General features: G+C 38.8%; 3 protein-coding genes across 3 annotated transcripts in view; 1 reads left to right on the forward strand and 2 right to left on the reverse strand.

Annotated features, from left to right (window-relative positions):
• Positions 1–6,912: 6,912 nt before the first annotated feature.
• Positions 6,913–14,139, reverse strand: surf4l (surfeit 4, like). Its single transcript, XM_079485824.1, has 6 exons — positions 13,906–14,139; positions 10,570–10,756; positions 10,412–10,488; positions 10,294–10,337; positions 10,029–10,215; positions 6,913–8,979 (listed from the first exon to the last, which is right to left on the reverse strand). The coding sequence occupies exons 1-6, from the start codon at positions 13,951–13,953 to the stop codon at positions 8,713–8,715; spliced, it is 810 nt and encodes a 269-aa protein (XP_079341950.1). The 5' UTR covers positions 13,954–14,139; the 3' UTR covers positions 6,913–8,712.
• Positions 14,140–14,251: 112 nt separating this feature from the next.
• Positions 14,252–19,893, reverse strand: ciz1b (cdkn1a interacting zinc finger protein 1b). Its single transcript, XM_079485811.1, has 15 exons — positions 19,822–19,893; positions 18,502–18,699; positions 18,225–18,340; positions 17,954–18,117; positions 17,488–17,672; positions 17,255–17,343; positions 17,015–17,076; positions 16,718–16,867; positions 16,467–16,591; positions 16,057–16,150; positions 15,697–15,810; positions 15,485–15,613; positions 15,344–15,416; positions 15,147–15,268; positions 14,252–14,974 (listed from the first exon to the last, which is right to left on the reverse strand). Exons 2-15 carry the CDS (start codon positions 18,651–18,653, stop codon positions 14,432–14,434), a joined length of 2,118 nt encoding a protein of 705 aa, XP_079341937.1. The 5' UTR covers positions 18,654–18,699; positions 19,822–19,893; the 3' UTR covers positions 14,252–14,431.
• Positions 19,894–20,345: 452 nt separating this feature from the next.
• Positions 20,346–20,798, forward strand: part of dnm1b (dynamin 1b) — a gene marked incomplete at its 5' end in the record, with an annotated part of 21,087 nt that continues 20,634 nt past the window's right edge. Inside the window, 2 exon segments of the mRNA XM_079451275.1 lie at positions 20,346–20,402; positions 20,405–20,508. Coding sequence (XP_079307401.1) covers positions 20,346–20,402; positions 20,405–20,508 — 161 coding nt within the window.

The following is a 20,798-nucleotide window of genomic DNA, read 5'->3' on the forward strand; positions in this document are numbered from 1 at the left end:
ACCTAGCATGCTTTCGCATTTGTCTTCGCCAATAAAACAACCTTCAAACCACAAATGAAAACGAGTGTTTTCTAAAGTCAGCTAAAGAACTTTATAGTGTGGATTCAATTTTTTCTTAATTAAAGGTTTTCTGTATATTATGTGCATATGAATCGGAGTGAATAGTCGATTAACAAAAGAGTTCGCGCAGTTCATTTCAAATATCGCGACCCAGAATAATGGCTTATTTCATGTTATTGCCTTTTCTTCAAAACCTTAATTAACTTTGAAATATAAATTAGATTTTTAATGCAGATTTTAGGAGCCCGGTGTCTACTGTACGGTCTATAACTTTCCAGAGTCCAGTGTTGGTAAATACAGGGCCTGTTCTTGAGAAGAAAAATAATACAAAAATAAAGTCCCAGAAAATTGAATTGGGGGGTGGCGGGTGTTCAAGCGAGTGCAGAAGTCAGCAATGATATTTTCTAGCCTTGATGGTTTCACCCAACCTGAACAAACATTCACAGCTGGAGTTGATAGAGAAAGAAAGAGAGAGAGATGGGGTGAGAAAGGGTAAATGAGAGCCAAAGAACGCTTGACGTGTAGACCGACATGGTCTAAGAGGTTAAATACAGCTTTGTGCCACTTAGTTTGTGAGGTCACCTATACTCAATCGGAAATAAGAAACGTATTTCTGTCCTCGATTAAAGCCATTTTATTGAAGAGTAAACACTTGGTGCTTTTCCCAACTGTATTTCCTAAGCGATAAAAAGGGTGAAAATCATTTTCTGCTTCAAGTTGTTTGTCCCTGGAGCCATCGTGAAGTGTTTCATCTGGAATTTGAAGAGAGACACAAGCATGTGCACCTGCCACTTAAATGCAAAAATGTGACTCCTTCAGGAGGAGAAAAAAGAATAGGACACAACTTATTTTAGCACGTTCACCGTTAACGTGGAAAAATCAATGCATCGGACATGGTTACACAGACAGGTCACGTCATGCAAAACCTTCTCAATCGCTCTCTCGCTTTTCCTCTCTTTAAATCCTCGAAACAGTTCAAGAGACAAATTGCTTCTTGTGGCCGTATCAATGCATTTCATTTAAACCTCCACAGCAGGGGGGTCCGGCCGAAAGATGTCATTCAGCGAGAGGGGAAGAGATGAAAATATGCGGGGGAGAAAGAGGAGAGCATTGGAGGCAAATGGGCCGTGAACTGAACCATCATGTAGCCGCTAAGAACCTGCTTGCAGGCTTTATTCAATCGCTTCTTATTGTGGAGCGGCGGGGAGCTGAATGCTCTCTTTCAGAGAGGTCTGCAGCATGAACTTAAAGCAAGTAAATTTCTATCTTTCTGCGCATTAGCTGCCTCATCACCCTTCAATTGAGGCCCAAAGAGCGGAGAGAAAAGAAACTGGCGGCAGGGGAAGAGATGGAGTGAAGTTGGAAAGAAAAGTTAGCAGTATGGCAAGAAAGGATGGGACAGAGTGACTTGAATAAACTGTTGCTTACTTTAAATGAACAACTCTGTCAGTAGAAAAACAAATCAATAAAAGTTTATAAAAAAACAATGGAGATGCTCATAGGAATTGTGTGCAAACTTTCAGGTTGACTAAACGATTCTGTCATTATTTACTCACCCTCATGCCATTCCAAACCTGTGTGACTTGCTTTCTTTCTTCTGCAGAACACAAGAGAAGATATTTTGAAGAACGTCGGTGACCAAACAACATCGGTCCCTGATGGCTTTCTTTAGGTGATCACAAACCCACTCAGAAATTTCTCAAAAAAATCTTCCTTTGTGTTCCACTGAAGAAAGCCTCATATACAGGTTTTGAATGACACGAGGGTAAATAAATGATGAACGCGTCTTTTATAAGGAGATGTTTGATTCAAAGCAATTATATTATATACGGTACATTTGGGGTCGCTTTATATCAAACCTACCTCGATTTAACCTGTGACCTCCAGCGGAATTCGTGGATGGAGTAACTGACGGTCCCTCGGGCGAGAGCCTCCTGGCATCGTGTCAATCAAACAACAGAAGACAATAGAAATCACCGGCAGATCGGCCTCGCTTCCTGCGTGGCAATGATTCCCGGCTTCCACCCCTCCCTCTCTTTCCTTTCCTGAACCACAACGCCAACAGGTTCCCCTTGCCGTGATCAAAGAGCCTCTTGTGTTTATCCAACACTGACAATAAGAGCAAATGTTGCATTTCATGTCGGGGATAGAGGGCTGTAGGAAGTGTGTTGAGAGCCTGGAGTGGCTGATGTTGACAGATCTCACAGGACTGATCACCTCAGACCTGGAGAAGCCAGGGGCCGGGCAACAGGTGGATCGATGTGAAACCCATTTAACTGTGACTATATTTTGCATTATAGTACGGCCTGTTACAAATAAGCAATGGGATAGTTCACCCGAACATTATTTACTCATCCTTCTGTCATTCAAAGCCTGTATATGAGTCTTTCTTCAGTGGATCACAAAAGAAGATATTCTGATAAGTGTTCTTGTGTTCATACAATGGATGTCAACGAGGGTCATTGTTGTTTGGTTACCGGTGTTCATCAAAATGATGTGAATAAATAATGAAAGAACTTGTATTTCTGGGTGAACTTTTTATATCTTATTATATACATTTAATCTTATTGGTTTAGCCGCCAACATATGTTTTAATGTTATATATAATGTTATGTATTTTTTACAGCTTTAACGTCTCTCTTTAGCTTTCCAAATTCTATTCATGGTTTTATTTTCCAGGGACAAACCTTTTTAATCTTTAATAATTTACATAAAGCAGGTCAAATTTTACGTGGAATGTTTTCAATTCTATAACAAATCAAAAAAGTGTTTTGTTAGATTTTTTTTACATTTGGTTTAATACGCTGTGATACTGCTGTTGTTTGGGAGTTTAAAGAGAAAGTTCACCCTAACAATAAAGATTCTGTCCAAACCTGTGTGCCTTTCTTCTGCAGAACCCAAAAGATATTTTGAGAAATGTTGGTAAACGACAACATTGTCCCCCATTGACTTCTATATGGACACAAAACCAATGCAAGTCAATGATTACCGCCGTTGTTCCCTTTAAAACATTGATCAAAATATCTTCTTTTGTACAGATACTACAAACATGAGATTGGTGAACAGGTGTTTCATGTCATAGACGAACTGTCTATGTGTATTTTAGCATGACAGAAAAGCTTTCCTGACCAATTAGCATCGAAAAGCAAAACGATCCGTTCAACAAAGCGTTTCATGGTTCAACCGATCGGATCATACTTCTGGATGAAACTATCTGACGATCTGTCAACAAAATCATCCATTTCACAGTGGATGCATTGAGAACAGACAACTGTTTAACCAAAGAATCCCTCGGATGATTGACAGCGCTAACAAGTGTGAGAAAGAAGGCACATTTCCACACACGTCACATCAAAGAGCAGAACAAGCATGACACCATTGAATCTGGGCGCAACTTGACTTCCTGAACTTGAGTCACCCTCACCGCTGACCCTTTTTATGGCTCATGAGGAGCGTCGCTCATGAATGCCTTCGATTTTGCAGCGCATGCTTAATGGTGACATTTGGCTGTCACAGAGCTCAGAATGAAAGTGTCCCCCACACACACAGTGGCCTGCGGCTAGGGCTTCAACAATGGCCCGGCCCACAGCGGACACACACATCCAGCTGTGGCTGACCATCACGGTCTCTTCTCCGGCTCCCATGAAATTGGAAATTATCTCGAGGCCGTGTCTAGTGACAAATCGCTGTCTGTGTGTTCCAGCTTCTCAAAGGAGAGGCAGAAACGGCGAAGAAACATCTTTTTGATGGTACTTAAAGACCGACCTCTTCACCTTCATCTTCAGAACGGTGACCCCGCAGAGGCCGACTCAAAGTGTGGCCCGAGGTTGACGCTCTTAAAGTGCTACATTGATCTTTAACAGTTTTCAGATTTCCCGCGGAGGCAACGAGACGTTCGATGTGCAAACGGGAACACCTTCAACTGGAAACGTTATTAATGCGGTGATGAGGAGAGTCGTACGGTAAACCGGAGCCCTGCGCCATCTCCATCGACCTGCGACTGAACTCGGCCGTATCCTCAACATCTTTTCAAACCTGTGGATAGAAAGAAGGCAGTATTTGTTTACAAATAAGAGAGTAAACGCTGTTTGGCTCCAGGCTGAGGAAGTCGTGGTGGGCTCAAAGAGAAGGAAAACAAAAAGATGAGGGAAAACAGCCAGAGGGCCAAACCCAAGTCAAACACTACAAAACCTGTGTGAGGAAAACGTCCTATATTGAAGTGAATTGATCAATAAACACTAGTGCTTTAGGCTTACAAAATTATAGCTTCACCTTTAGATTAAGAAAAACATTCATTTAATTTCTTTTTTGAGATGTGAACCTATGGGTTTCACACAAAAACGTTTCAAAATCACATTTCGGATGCGTTTTGGGAAATTCGTGGACCTGGGCAGTCTGCATTGAAATATATATATATATATATATATATATATATATATATATATATATACACATATTTATATACACATACACACATATATATATATATACATTTACATACATACACACATATATACACATATATATATACATGTACACACACACACACACACACACATATATATATGTATATATATACATATACACACACACACATATATATATATATATACACACCTATATATACATGTACACACACACACACACATATATATATGTATATATATACATATACACACACACACATATATATATATATATACACATACACACCTATATATACATGTACACACACACACACACACATACACACATACATACATACAAAAAAATCGAAATGGTCCCCCTCGGTGCAGCTGTTGGCACCACATCTCAAGGACCTAACTGTCCAATCAAAAGCTTTAAATAACTCTAATCAAAGGCTTGCGACTGTCTTGCTTCTTGTAGTTCAATACTAGTGCTAGCAAAATATTTACACTGCTGGTGATCTGTAAATGCAAGTCTGCATACAGTATGCAGTTCACTATTTGATGCAAGATTAAAAGCCACCATAAAAATGTCCATTCTCAATGTAATTTTATTGTAAAAATATTGACAGATTTAAAAAAAAGAAAAAACCTAAATATATATGAACAACGGAATTTCCACATCAGGGTTATTATAGTGCTACAAAACAGATCATGTGATCACTAAATCAATAGGTTTTTTAGGTTTGGAATATGGTCATAACAAAACTAACAGTACCAGTGACATCAAAATTAAAAGGTAAGTTAACATGGTACAAATAAAAAACACTAACACTACAGAACATTGACCCAAATTACCTATAGTTCTGTATTATTATCACTTGATTACATACATTAGTTATGATAGATGTGTGTGTGTGTAAGCTTCTCAAATACACTGCCCTTCATGATGGGAATAATAAGGTCTGTATCTATAGATGTCATTTAACGGCCAAAATTCAGTCTAAATGAACGCATCAAACTGGATTATTTTAATATTGTCTGTAACCTACATGCAGGTTGAGGTGAGCTACTCATTGTTTCCAAATGCAACTAATACAGACAAAGGTTATATTTTTTATGTCATAATGGTCATTATGTGAGAAAATAATTTGTGTTTGATTTCTGTCATTAATAAATATTCCACTTTCTTTTTGGTTATGGTAAAGTCATTAACACAGTGTTGCTCACCTTCTTCACTGGGTGCAGTTATGGGGGAACTGGGGTATTGCTGACTCATCTGTTGTTAAGTCTGATATGATGGCCATGGACAATTATTTCATATGAATATCTTGCTAAACGTTTCCATGCACTGATTAAATGTTAATGAAGTGTAGGCTGACACTAGCCTGCAGCTAGCTAGCTTATTTCACTATGGTCAACAGGTTAATACCACTCACAGACTGAATGCTACACACCTTTCTTGGTGAAAAACTGGGTTCAGATTGACACCCTTTCTTTTGTCTTTGCTCTCTCAACTTTGTTTGTTTTTCTTTTTTGAAAACCATATTTTTTACTACGCAACATTTTTTACTACGCGGTCTGTGTTTCTGACGCGTCGCGACTTTCTGCAACTAAACACGTCACTGATGAGTGCGCTAAAGCAGGACCGAACCATTTCATGCAGACACAGGGGGGTGCTCGGTCAATATGGATGTTTACTTTTTGGTCCATTGGGGATATTTAACTTTTATTGACAAAATAAGTAAAAGAAAAGACATCATTCATTTTATTATTATTTTAAATATACTAAATAATGATGTAGTGTAATAGATTTATATAGTGTATAATATAATTTAACCTATTTGTTGGGACCCCGTCAGTTAGGGGCCCTTGGAATTGTCCTAACTTTTCCCTCTATACGGCGCCCATGTTCACACTGTACCCCATCCAAAAACTGTGATTATATCTTCAATTTATAATCGCCTCTCGTGATTCATAGAAATCTTTAAATAACAAAAAACGTTAGAATTGCGTTGACTCTTCGATGTATATCATCATGTAGAAACTGTTCAGCGCGTAATAGGCTATTCGACGATAGGAGTCATACTAAAGTAAGACAAATTTATAACGTTACATAATTAAATGATACAAATATATAACAGGAAGAGATGCCGAACATTATGTGAAGAATTTAAATGAGACGCGATGACGAGAGCAAATGAAGGAGCGGTGGTTTGATGTAGTGTTCGGAATGCCTGGCGCGCCCTCTGCTGGCGGAACCGTTCACTACAGACACTAAACTCGCCACTGTGCGCGCAAACAAGCAAATTCTTTCTTTACAAACATCGACGACCAGTTTCCTAAATCAACTCAAATAAATGTTGAAAGAAATATTCTCCTGAAACACCAAACCCATCTTCATGTGTGACCCTGTAACTCCATTAAATCATCCTAAAGAAACGTCCAGTGAAAGCCATTTCAAATATTGAAATGAAACTTTAATGCTCATCTTATAGATTTTTAGACTTTATTCTGGTTTGCAGGGTCACATATAATCTGTTTTTTGCGTTTCACAGTCTTACTGTGGCACTTGATTCTTTTGTAACTTATTGGCGAAAGATATTGAAATACACTCGGATTTAACTCATGAACAGGTCATCTAGAACAGTGCAGTGTGATACAAAACATTATACTTAAGCTCTTTTCAAACAAACCCTTTTTTGTTACAACACATTTTGCTTTCTTAATACAGCAACAAAGTATGAAAAATTAAAACCGTGGTCCAAAGTGCAGCAGAACGGTTTTCTTTTCTACATTCTTCAAAATATCTTCAATCATGTTCAGACATTCATAAAGCAATCTTACCTACTATCGTAGTCAATGGTGGCAAATAACTGTTTGGTTAGCGAATATCTTTCTCTGTGTTTATCAGAACAAATAAATGTATACAGATAATGAATTTAGGCTGACTGTTCATTTAAGAACTAATCTGACCACCTAGCGATGACTTAATGCTCATCTTAGTCTTCTGATTCAAATGAGCTTGATTTTAGATAACTGACTTACAAGTTATGACCGTTTTTTTAAAGAAAATTACATGACTTACTATTAAGTATCTTAGCACTTGCAGAATTTAGAAAAACAGCATGGAGGAATCCACATGTACACTTCAATTGAACAACATCCCTTTCAAATGTTGAATACCTGAATACCCTTGTCAATACAAAACGACAAAGCTTTGTATTGTTGGTTACCTCTTAAAAGTGTAAATAACAAACAACTGACATGTTTTTCTTTTACCTTTATATGTCAAAACAAATATTTAAAACATTTAGAAAAACTTAATTTTTCTGTCATTTCTTTTTGTACAAAGAGGAGCAACGAGGAGTCCGACAAACCACAGGTTTTCATTTTTCTAACCCGACTTTTCTGCTTGTTTTGATAAACACTATAATTCACCTTTTGTAAACTTCAAAGTGACCTGACAACAGACAGCAAACACACAGCTAACAATTCATTACAATGCTGGAACTTTTTTCTTTGTTTTTAAATGCTTTTGAATGTTTTCGATTAATACTCCTTCTGTGGCCTGTTGATAAGGACACGTCAGAGATTTACACAGTGAGCCATAAACAATAACCAGTGTGCAGCAACTTTCAACACAATGACGTCACCTTTAAGACCAGCCGGGTGACAGCAAGCACCTGACACATTTTCTTGCTGATGTAGAACATTTTAAGTGACTTCTCCCTTCCATCGTGTGTAGTTTTACTTTAGATTCTTGATATACTGAACTTGAAAACATACTGTTATTGTACAGAACGACGTGAGCGAGTATCATTTGAGTTTTGGTGAGTCTTTGGTGAGCTGACTGCAGTTGGCACCCAGACAAAATGGGGCAGAGAGAAACAATAGAGAATTATTTGTAATTACCTCAATGGCTACAAACCTTATATAACACGTTTATAATGTGGATAAACCGGATTTTCAAGGGGGTTCCTCAAACAACAGAATCCCAAACCTTAGAAAATAAATATGATTAACTAATGTCTAAAAGTGCTGGTAGACAAAAGCAGGCAGAATGGAAACACAGACAGTGCATGACATGTGGAGAGTGGGTCTTTCTGTTGGTCCTGATGTGTTTATGAGGCCACGCCTCAATTGGCTCGTTTCTCCCCAAGTAGTGTACCTGCATTGTATGATAACTGCACAGAAAAACTATTGTCGAAAACTACTGAGTGAGCCTTTCAAGTTCAGTCCGGTCTCACCAATCCTTCTTTTTCTCATCCATGGATACTCCACCTGGACCTAGCGCTACTATCAGCAAAAGGCCTCCGATCACAGATGTGGTCTGGAAGAAGTCGTACTTGAGGAAGTCGTGCATGGGCTTGTAGGCCGGAATGGTCCAGAAAGCGTTGAAGTACACGTTGATAGCCAAAAGCCAAATGACCAGGGTGAGGGCAGCCAGCTTGGTCTTGAAACCAATAGCCACGAGGACAATGAGAGCTGTTCCCACCAGATTCTGCAAGATCTAAAAACAAACACAGTTGTGCATTAGGACAACCAAAAGAATCGTTTTCTATAAGCTTTGATAAAGAAAGTAAAAGGGCAAAACTATGGAAGTCAGTAAGACAAGGGGGACCTCTAGTGGCAAAAAATGGGTTACTACAATGACGGCATGCACAATGTTGACATCGTTTCAAGACATCAGTAAATATTTTGCTTCTGGTTTAAATTTAAGACATAAATGTTGTTTATGTCTTAAATATAAACATTTGAATAAATACTGGTTATGGTTTGACAGAGTGGACTTCGCTTTGCATCATCACACAAATTCTGCCCACATCCTGAGCAACAAAATCAATACGGAAGCACAAGCCTCCAACAACAGCTGAAAGCACGGCAATAAAATTCTGCAAACATAAGATGGCAGATCTGACTTTCTGACTATAAATGTTAATGTGTCCCTATATTAAAAATCATTTGTTAAAACATCTACAACCAATTTTAATCTAAACAAAATCACATATGTGTGCCTGTATTGGTTTTCCACACGTTTCTGCAATTAATTGCAAATGGAAACACTTTTTTGAAATTTGGGAGAAATATTGTTACTTGTTCACAGATTTAAAACAAAATTATAATTTTACCTAAACACATAGTTATAGATAGTAAATTTAGTTTTAGTAAAACAAACAATACTTTTTAAATGGTCTCTTAATTTTTTTGCAAACACTCTCATATGCAACTGGCACCATATCAATTTGCATTATTTTAACCGTATAGAGAAAATGACTTATTATGATAAAACATATTATTGAATCTTTTTGCTCTTGATTTCTCCTCTTTAGAAGTTATTGTAATGTAATCAATTAGATATTTTTTAAAACAAACGAAGCTGCCAATATAAACGCTAACACCTTAAGTTTGCTCCATTAACAAACTCACTTATTGTAAAGCGCCCCCAAGATTTCTCTAACCTTCCGTTATTTTTATGCCAAGTGAGCACAATATAACTTAATATTTTGTTCTGCTAATAAAGTATTGAAATATTGGCTCTATCTGAGGTGGTCCGCTCACCGAGAGGAAGCTTGTATCAAAGTGAAGCAGAGTCATAAACATGAGGACCAGAAGGACTCGGCCTCCCAGCTGCATGTACTGCTTGGGAGAGCTTTCTCTCATCGTGGGAACTCCAGCAAACATACTCCTGCCTTCAGAGCGAGACTCGGCCAACAGCAGCAACAGACCTCCACCCAGTGCCAAATTCCTGAGAACGTCAAGAAAGAGAACACAATGATGTCACCAGAGCATTACAATCGTGAGGATGATCAAATCCGAACCTCACCTCATCAAAAACTTCGGGTCCCAAAGAATGCTATAGGCTACAGTCTGGAAGAGATGGAGACACGTTATTCAGCGTGTAATTTTAATATGTTAACGATAGAAACAAACTCCGTTCACACCTGCAAAGCGATGATACCGAATAATCCAAAGCAGGCATACTGGACGAAATTTCTGCTTAGGATGAGTATACAGCCACCTGTTTAAAATAAGAGCTTAGAGATGATGCTTGTATTAATGTTACCATTTTTCCACCCTTACCAAACAGCATCGTTCTTACCCAGCTGTCCCAGTAAGTTGAGTAAGACGAAGAGTGATGCGAAGAAGTAGCCGCATCCCCACGTCGTCTCGATGTATTCTCTCTGCTCGCTCCACTGAAACCACATTCGGATGCCGTCCTCCAGAAAGGTGCTGATCAGACAGAGGCGCGCTATGTGAGGCAGGTACTGCTTTGTCACCCGGAGGAACTGCAGATGAGTGAAAGAGCAGAGTTATCATACGCAGACCCTTCGCAACAGAGCTGATAAAGTGTTGACCGTGTGTCCGCTCATCATAAAACAATCCTTGTTTATGTCTCAAACCGTTAGACTTTGGCATGAAACGGTCATTATGATCAAATTATACGTTTACGTATCTCTATGAAGGCAATAATTACAGCTTTCTGCCGTTCGGCAAAGATTATAAGTACAGAATGTTTTTCAGCATTCAGGAACCCGCAGAAATGGCGTAAAGGTTTTATGTTGCTCAGATTTGTGCATTAAGAAATCTTATCAATTATGACATCACCTGTCTGTAAGACAGAAAATGGTCTCTTCGTGTAATATAATATGAGATAATATAGAAATCAAATGATCTTTCCTTTTCCTATTGTCAATAACCTCGCTTCGGGCTCCACGGCATATCAAGCAAACACTGAAGCGCCTCTTTACCCGAATACGGATTAATATTCAACCTTTCAGACAAAATTGAAACGCAGGTGGCCGGATCGTTCCAATGTTTACAATCGATGACTCAAGAGCACATTGGCTCCATTTCCATGATTTAAACAACAGCAGTAAATCTGTACTCACCTCATGCAACAGGTGTTAAGCACAGATGCACAAGGATGTTGTAATGATCTCGAACACGGACTATATACTCCTGCTTACACAAGGGTGCTTATTATAGGTTGCTTATAATAGCAGCAATGGCAGCAATATGCAATACCATGTAGAACATATAATGTGCAAAAAGTGCATAGTAATACTAGTTAAAGGGTAATAAGGAGGTAGGTACATGAAGACTTCGTTGCATTTCTAATCCTTGAAACACTTTAAATTTATGAACTTTTTGGACAGTTTGCATGCAAGTATCTACTTGTTTTCGCATCCACTATATGACAATACATTATTAAAGGAATGCATCACTCAAAAATGTATGAACATAGAAAGATAATTGGAAGAATGCTCTTGCCCCCCTACTATAGTAGGAAAAAAGACATTTGGAAGAACTCGAAGGTGAGTATATGACGACAGAATGTTCATTTTTGGGTGAAGCATCCCTTTAAGACACACAGAATTTGATAATGTTGCAAACATAACAGTCTGATAGTTGGCAATGATAACAAATATTGTCATTCTATATACATGGGCAATTCCAGCGCTATGGACGTGACATAAAAATGCTCAAGAGAATGCATTTTTTACAAATATATCGAACTGTTTATATTTGACTAAACCCTTGTTGATAGAGTCTAAACATCAGAAAAACCTCGCACTAGTTTTCTATTATATAAAAGCGCAATAAACACGAGTTATGGATGTCACAATGATTATGCGAATTCAAATGCACAAACCAGAAGTAATTATACCCAACAAATTGAGAAGGGATGGCTTTATAGAACATAAAATAGTTACATTATTTTAATGTGCCCATTTACGAGGAATATGGACCATTATGGATCTTGAAAAAAGCATTGCCTGACTATGAAGACTGCACTTAAAAGAAAACAAACTTGAGGAGAGACCGTACGTGGGTATTGGAACCACCAGATGTTGATAAATGTGCCATAATTAGTTTGGTAAAAACAAACACTGTTTTTCTTGTTTTTATAGTCATATTATGGTAGAGCTTGTATAGAAATTGCAATAACACCACATTTAATACGGTCAATACCATGTATTTTATATTTGCGTGTTTTACATTGATTTTCTTGTTATTTCTATACTGTTTTTTCCTTATGCCTTTGACTCCTCTCTATTGCATAAACATTTTTTGTAAGAACGCTAAATTGAGCAAAGCACTATAAAAATGTATCTGAATGGAATAGCAGACAATAACTCACTTTTGGGAAAAGAAAAAGCGACTGTATTACAAAAAGGTCCATTTAATTTAATTATTTGCCAGCATATCATCTCCATTTGCCTGTATATAACCCTCCTATGCGACCCTTAAAGTGACAGATCATCCAAAAATGAAAACTCATTTACTCACGCCCATGAGATGTCATACCTGTATAAACTACTCCGTTCCGTTGAACACAAAGAAAGATATTTGGAAGAATGCAAGTCCTTTTCACTACCACGGTTTAGTGGTAGTAAAGGTGCCCGAGAACCCTTTGTTCTCCTAAATTCTTCAAAATATCTCATTGTGTTCAACAGAACAAAAACGTACGTCTTCTCCTGCCCTGTTAGTCGATGATGTCGCGGAACTGAAAATTGCTAACATTCTTCCAAAGGCATCTATACAGGTTAGGTTAAATGACAGATCACCCACACCTTTAATACAGGGCATCTGCAAAGCCCCGCCCCCAGACTATCCACATCAGCACTAAGAAGAAAACGAGCCAATCAGAATGCAACAAGTACCAAGTGAAACCGAATGAATGGGAAGAGACCTCAGGGCCGATGTCTGCCTCTCTGTCAACAAACTATCACTTATTATCTGTGCGCATAAACTGATGTGTCCACATTTCATTTCAAGCAACATGCAAAATACAAAAATAGCAAAATGACCTTTTTGGTCGACGGTCTTTGATAACCGTGAGTATTTGATTCCAAATAATACAGATGAAATAACACTTACTTTGCGTTATTGACGTCTTAGCATTCTTAGAGGAAATAACAACCTCTTATCTTTTATCTTTAGAGATGACGTTGATGATGACGATGACGACACGCACGGCCTCGTTGCTCGTCACAAACATATTTCAAAGCGATTAATGACGGACACTCAATGCACATGCATTTTAAATGCATCATGTTTGCTTTCTGCATATGTTTATTTTGCATGCCATCATCTCATATTTTCTCGCCATATGTGCTGGTGTCACCGGCTCGAGAGGTAATGAAATTCATACTTATTAAATAACACTAGAAATAGTGGGGCATCGCTCAAGAAGCCTCGTCAAATACACGGGATCAGACGAAAACGTTATTTTTACGTTCTTCCGGGGAAGTTCGGTTTCCTCGTCCGAAAACAAGTTCGCGGAGACGCAAACGCGTTTGCAACTACTCAAATACGACCCGAAGTCCAAATAAACACTTTTTCACTCGGAGTGAAACAACACAACAGGCGCTTTTAAAGTCAACCCTCAGTGATTTTCTGAGGAAGTTGTTGGCGGGGCCTTCGCTCTTACCTGATCCGCCACGTCCTCCGCGTTACTCATCAAATCATTTTGCGCCATGACACCACAATCCGAGACACGATTCTTCTCCGCAGGGTGACTGAGTCTTTACGTGATGTTTGTCGACACCTTTGCCCACTCGCGAGTGTGTTACTGCTTCCCTTTAAGCCTCTCCGTCGTCTGTGTGCGTTCGCTAGAATGCCATCTCCGCCCCATAATGCCGCGCAGTTTGCGCATGCGCCCCCTGCAGGGCACGCGCGCATCTGCATGCCACGTGTACTGATTCGGGCAGAGCGCAGAGCTCGAGCATTGCTGTCAGCATAATGTACAGTAAACATACACAGAGAGAATTAAATATGTAAAGAAATAATAAACGCAATTTAATTGAATGGATAAACAAGAATGTGTCATTCAAAAGCGTAATGTCTTACAATGATATGTCTAGTTTCAGGTGACCACAATATATAATATATATATATGAATACATGTCATTAAATAATATATAATATTATGCAACGCTTTAAGTGTATTGCATTTTTTAGGTATTCTTCACCGTTCTCACGAGGCTTTTATGAACACGAGGAGTTTGTTTTGCTTGATCTTTGCTGACTGTCTCTTTAAACTCCACAGATTGTGAAACATTCTCTTTGGGGTTTAAGTGTGAAACATGGCAACCGTGCATGATGTTCCCATTAGGAAGACAATCAGGGACATCAGAGCTTTTGTCTTGTTTACTTGACTTTACGGACAATACCCCTGACTTTTGGTTTTCATGGTTATACGACTCCTGGTTTGACCCTGAGCTGAAGTGTGAAGAACACACTAAATGAGTGGAGCTCTGTGGAGATACAGAGTTTTTTGAGTATGGAGTCTTGGATTTGTGACGTCTCTTAGATCGCATTTTCTTTCTTGGGTGACGGATGCGTGATGTGTTGAGATCTGACCGGATGCTGTCAGATGTCTCATTGGCAAAGCCGGCGATGAACTCCAGTTCTGGGGAGTCCGGCGTGGGACTGCTGCGCGAGACATCACTCTCAGAGTCCTTATGAGGTTTCTTCTGCATCTTTAGTGCGTTGTACTTCTAAAATATGTTGAAAAGACTTCCTACATTATTTACACAAACAAATTTGTCGACACAAAAAAATGAGGTTTCTCAAAATCACAAGCTTAAATTCAATTGGTAAGGTTTACAAATCTTGAATATCATGACACATGTCGTATCTAAATCTAAAGTCAAATGATTTTTTACTAACCTGTAAGTTCTGAAAGTGCATGACAGACCTGCAGTGGGTTTCATGTGCTGAAGACTCGAAGTGGTAAAACTTATGACACAGCTTACAGAGAAAGCCAGCGACAGGGACCACAAAGCTAGTGCCTGCGGTCAAAAAAACATGAGTTTTAGAAAATAAAAAGTAAAAATCCATAAATGCGGTTTAAGTCCATCACTCACCGTACTGTATATCTGGATCATATACCTCACAACCAGTTGCTTCCTCAGGAATAATCTCTTTATGAACAGCCTCCTAGAAACAAAATTGAACATTATAATTGTACGATAACACCAATAAGCACCTGAAGTCACACAACTGACCTTCTCAAGCACCAGAATCTCTTCTTCATTTCTGTCTTCTTCTTCGTAATCATCTTCCCCTTCGAAACAACCGACAGCATCCACTGTTATTAACTCCTCCATCACCTCCGGGCCGCCATCGTCTCGGAGCTGTAACACACATTCAAAGAGCCCAATAACGCATGTCATCGAACATAACTTTGCATATCTAGATTAAAATGACACACACAAACCTCCTCGACCCTCTGTTTGTGCTCGGGAGACTTCATGTGCTCCACAAACTTTCGAGGAGTTCTGAAATGGCGCTCACACACTGTACAGAAGGGTCTTGAAGAGATCTTGGCCAGCTGTAGAACGAACATAACAGTTTTTGAACTTACACTTTGTTAACGCACAAAAGCACAAAGACGCAGTAAATAAATCATTATTTTAGGGACCTCAGACTTAACATGCTTTAAATTAGAAGCAGACAATTTTCTGAAACGTAACGGTATACAATCGCATCCGAGACATTGTAACTAAGATTGCCTAGACATCTCCTAAGTTTGAAATGGGAAATGTTTTGTTTCAGAAGTTGTTATTGTAGAGACCACCTTGTGTTTTGTTGTTCGCCTGTGCTCTATAAGATCACCACAAAAATGACATTGGCATGTAGGACACCAGCGCTGGCGGCCCATCTTCCTTTCACTGTAACAAAACAAAGATAAAGAATGTGTTACGAAATCGTATGTTCTGCGGTGTGTGTAGATAGAAATATCTCATTCTAAAGTCATAAAAACAGAGTTTCGTTATGTAAGGTCTTTATACGCCTCTGAAGACATAGTTATGGATATTCTATTGCATTTCTGCCAATAAATCCTCCAAAAAATTGACCCACTGGACTTTTAAGGCAAGTACATAAAGAGACCTGGATTTTTATGTTTTAAACAGATGGAGAGGGGCAAACAGGACGTTTTGCAGCTTTATGATTTGAAATAAATCAAACGTTGACAGCACAACTGACCTGTCAGTACCCCGCAGAGACTCTCGGCTGCTGGGTAACAGTGTGGCCAGGCAGGTGTTGCTTGCATGTTGGACTTCCATCATACGCTGCTGATGATCCAAACTGACCATGTGTGTCTGAAACGCCTGCAGGGGTCAATTCACACACTATGTTTAAACTAAACACGGCCTCAGGCGCATTATATAAAAAAATGTAACATATATCATTATATGACTGACTCCTTTTCTCATTACCATACAGTTATGTCTTACTTTCTGGTCAGCACAGGCGACATTGCAAATGTAGCAGGTAAATTTGCCTTTCTCTTTCTCTACATCCGTTTCTTCAGACGTTGTGTTGAAGGCTCGACTCTCACTGCTTCGCTGAATGGTCACTTTAAGTGACGTGCCAACACCTTGAACCTGAGGAAAACAACACTCAAATCATTTACAGCATATATCAGTACATGTTAAATTTAATAATATTTCTGGTTTTGGGAATAAATTGATGTACTGGGATGTATAAACAGCCATAAAAAAGAAAATATATTATTAATGGAGATACTCAACCCCTGCTGCTCTGTCCTGATCCACGCTGTTGTCTTCAAGCAGTACACAGGGGTTTTCACCCTCTGCATCATTTATTAGGGAAAAATAACCATGTTCATGATTAAAATTGATGAAGGGTATAAATGACTATGACTTATCAGCAAAATGAAGTGTTAAGTCTATATCAAACTGCATGGGGTGTGACACTTTTGCGGCTAAAGAGATAAACATTGAGTGCTGTACGGGATTTGTAATGTATACCTTCACAGTCCAATATCTTTGCAGAGTTTGCTTTTGGTGGCTGCTGTATTTTATCTTCATTTGCAGACTCCTCCCCCATCTCATTTGCCCTGTCAAAAACAAACAATGTTGTTTTTTTAAGTGTCTTGGATTCAATCATGAACTGTAATCTATCTACAGAGATACTCCTTGAAATAACAGCACGGCATCTTGAAGTAACAGCACTTTTAATAAGCAGCACATATCATGGTTACCTCTGACCTCTCTGCTTTTTCAAAAGAGGCTCTCCATATTCCGGAAATGATGAATGAATTTGTCCAATGGTACCTTTTCCCGTGTCTGAATCTGTGCTTGATTTTCTAACTGGTCGATTACTTTTTCCTGCTATATTAAGATGATTTTCCTTTTTGTCTATAATCTGCAAAACTGCAAGACTGTCCTGAAAAAAAACATGAAAAAACGCAATATTTAAATAAACAACCTTATTTCTCCTTGATCCACTTAAATAAACGCTAAAACATAGCATATGCTAAAAGCTTTAATAGATACGAAATGTATAAGTAATATTTATCAATAATATGCTTTAATGTCACAAACAAATATTTTTCTTTGAATACGTTTTTGTTTTCGCTGTGAACAGGGCGACAAGAATTCTCCTGGTGTCAGCAGGTTACTACGCCTTTGTTGGTCTAAGGTTACATAAAGAGAAATGACAGCTACCCTTTTGATGTAAGGTGCACATGATTGTGGACAATGACCGGGTGAAAAAATTCTGCAGAGATCTTTTACAGGTGAGCCTATGGGAGGCTGTCCCAGAATAGACTGGCTAACCCCTCCCTCTGAATACGCTTTAGGTACCCACTTGGAGTGACTTAATGGTTCTCCTACAATAAAAATAGATACAAACATTAAACCAATTAATATGTTTATATGCAGTGGTGGTGAAACAAGTAAATGGGCATATTCAGCATGAAAACCTCAAATCTTCTACCTTGCATTGGATGGATGAACGCTGACTGCCGTGGTACAGAAACTGGGTTCACGTGGTTCTGTGAGGTGTGCGGTCTGACTGAGGGGAGAGTGGGGGGAGGTTGTGGTGCTGATGGTCTGTTTGTGAAGGAAGAAATTTGTTAAATTTTGTAACATTTAAATTTAACTTGATAAATATTAAATTAAATTCTATGTAATTCTAAGAAGATGCAAACAGTAAACAGTTGTAAAGTCAAAAAATGATTTCCGCCAGACATCAACCAATAATAGCTCATTACGTTCTGTGAGGAAGCACATGTAGCTCATTGCTCTGTTGAGGAGACTGATGAGAAGAATCAGCTGATTCTCCTGGTCCATGAGGCTCTGATGGGCCTGTTTCAGGTTCCTGGTGCTGCTGGGTAGGATGTTCCCCCTGATTCATTTTGAGCATTCTTGTTGCTGTTATGGCCCAGATCCACACTGCAATAACCTGAAGTCTGTTTAAAACACAAAGTTTGCCTGTTTTTAAAATCATAGGGAAGAGAAAGTAATGAAGTATAATGACTAAGAGATACTGTGCCACAGCAATATTTTGTCAAATAAACACAACACGATCCCATTTAATCCATCTCTGAACTCCAGACCAGTTTAGATAGGATTACATTTTGTCCATTCCATTAAGACCACCAGTACAGCTGGGCTGTGTGTCAGTTCCCTTTAAACGCTTAGTATATATTATATACACAACTACACAAAGTGTTTTCATTTAATTCAGAAAACGTTATACATTTACATTTAGTCATTTAGCAGACGCTTTTATCCATGTCATACAAAGAGCAATAGTACAATAGGTGCTAATACAAAGTTACTAGTTTCAACAAAAGCTAGACCACTACCTGTTGAGAGAAGAGGGTTAGTGTACGTTTATTTTTTATAATGTAGGCTTGCAGCCAAGAGCAAGTCCATCTATTTAAGCAAGATGACATCACAGCATTTAACCAACAATCTTGAGAACAATATTTCTAGAACAGTTGGGGATAATAATAAAAATAGGGAAACCTAAGAAAAGGCTTTCCACACTGCTTTCTAGTTCACTAAGTTTCTAGTGACCTCCAATTCACTTACAAAAAACTGAAATATTATGGGAAACCCGGATGCACAGCTATATAAAGGAATCACTATAGTTTTAAATATAGCGCGCATTATAAATAAAGTTGACTTTACTTTGGAGTCCAAAAAACCGAGACAGCATACAAATAATGAACTGAAGTTTGACCAATGCTGAGATGTAAACTGAATGAGATAATTGCCCCATGTAACATAAATAAACCTTTTCAATATTTCTCATATATATATATATATATATATACATACATCGAAAATATATAAACAACGTCCTCTTGGTGAAGAAGACAGTAAATAAATTCCACTCCTACCACACAAGGCTTGACGGTTCTTTACGCATAGCACATACTTTACATTCAGACTCAGAGTAGCTTACATCTCTTCGTGACAGCCGGAGTCAGATCTTACTATAGTCTGTATTAAATCTAGCCATACACAGCAAACATTTCACGGCTGTCTGCAAATAAAAACAACTTGGTATGAAAACAGCTCACCGTTTAATACAAATATGAATTTTCACTCCATCAGCGTTTAAATCTCTAGGTGAATCTTCATCTGGCGCTGTTTGCGTTGTAGCGCTGAGGTTCATTTACTGGCGGTGCGCCCTCACGCGGTTCGGAGGAAGGGCTGCTCGAAATAACATTTGAAAACAAATGACTGTCCTGTGTAATGATGTGGGATAAATTTTGCACAAACTACTATAGTACAAAATAAATATATTGGTTAAACAAATTAAATAAATTATATTAAAATTAAGCAAGATAACTCTATCTATATCCATTTGTTAAACTGCGCCCCCAACGGCTTCAGTTGGTACCGCAAGTGGCAGATAATCAGCGCATCCCTCCTGCGGATGATCACGGTGGAGGAGAACAGACAGGCGGCAGCGGGTGGAGCGAGGACGTATGTCGATTTGTCGAGGAAAATTGAAGAAGGGACAGCATTCAGATATTTCAGGGATTTGAGGGACGAGTTCTGCCTTTTCTCTTCCACTTGAAGTACCCATTTGTCCCGCAAGATGGGCAACCCGGGAATGGAGGACTTGATTCCTCTGGTGAACAAACTGCAGGACGCCTCTCATCTGCCATCGGACAAAATGCCAACCTGGACCTGCCTCAGATCGCCGTGGTGGGTGGGCAGAGTGCGGGCAAGAGCTCGGTGTTAGAGAACTTCGTCGGCAAGTAAGTGACACCTGATGTGCAACGTTACATGGATGGTGACTGATAACATCTAACGTTAATGCATCATTCATTCTGCCTGACATATACAGGGACGACTCGTTATTAAATGCGACGCACCGATTATATTTCTATTTGCTGCATTCATAATATTATCGAGATGTTTGTGCATAAATATTAACATCATTTCACTGTCGTGGGGCATGTGCATTAGGTACATTTGTTATGTATTAGAATCCAGCGTTTTGTCAATGTCAAGCCTATTTATCGTGTTTAATTTATTGCTTAACATC

Source organism: Barbatula barbatula, assembly GCF_947034865.1.
Source record: "Barbatula barbatula genome assembly, chromosome: 2".
Taxonomy (NCBI): Eukaryota; Metazoa; Chordata; class Actinopteri; order Cypriniformes; family Nemacheilidae; genus Barbatula; species Barbatula barbatula.

Coding starts and splice junctions, on each gene's coding strand:
- surf4l (XM_079485824.1), bottom strand. CDS start 13,953: ATGGCGCAAAATGATTTGATGAGTAACGCGGAGGACGTGGCGGATCAG. Junction 10,757..13,905: donor CGGAGGACGTGGCGGATCAG/GTAAGAGCGAAG, acceptor ACTCATCTGCAG/TTCCTCCGGGTGACAAAGCA. Junction 10,489..10,569: donor CAACTTACTGGGACAGCTGG/GTAAGAACGATG, acceptor TATTTTAAACAG/GTGGCTGTATACTCATCCTA.
- ciz1b (XM_079485811.1), bottom strand. CDS start 18,653: ATGCTCAAAATGAATCAGGGGGAACATCCTACCCAGCAGCACCAGGAA. Junction 17,077..17,254: donor AAAGATATTGGACTGTGAAG/GTATACATTACA, acceptor TAAATGATGCAG/AGGGTGAAAACCCCTGTGTA. Junction 15,269..15,343: donor TGATCCAGATATACAGTACG/GTGAGTGATGGA, acceptor TTTTGACCGCAG/GCACTAGCTTTGTGGTCCCT.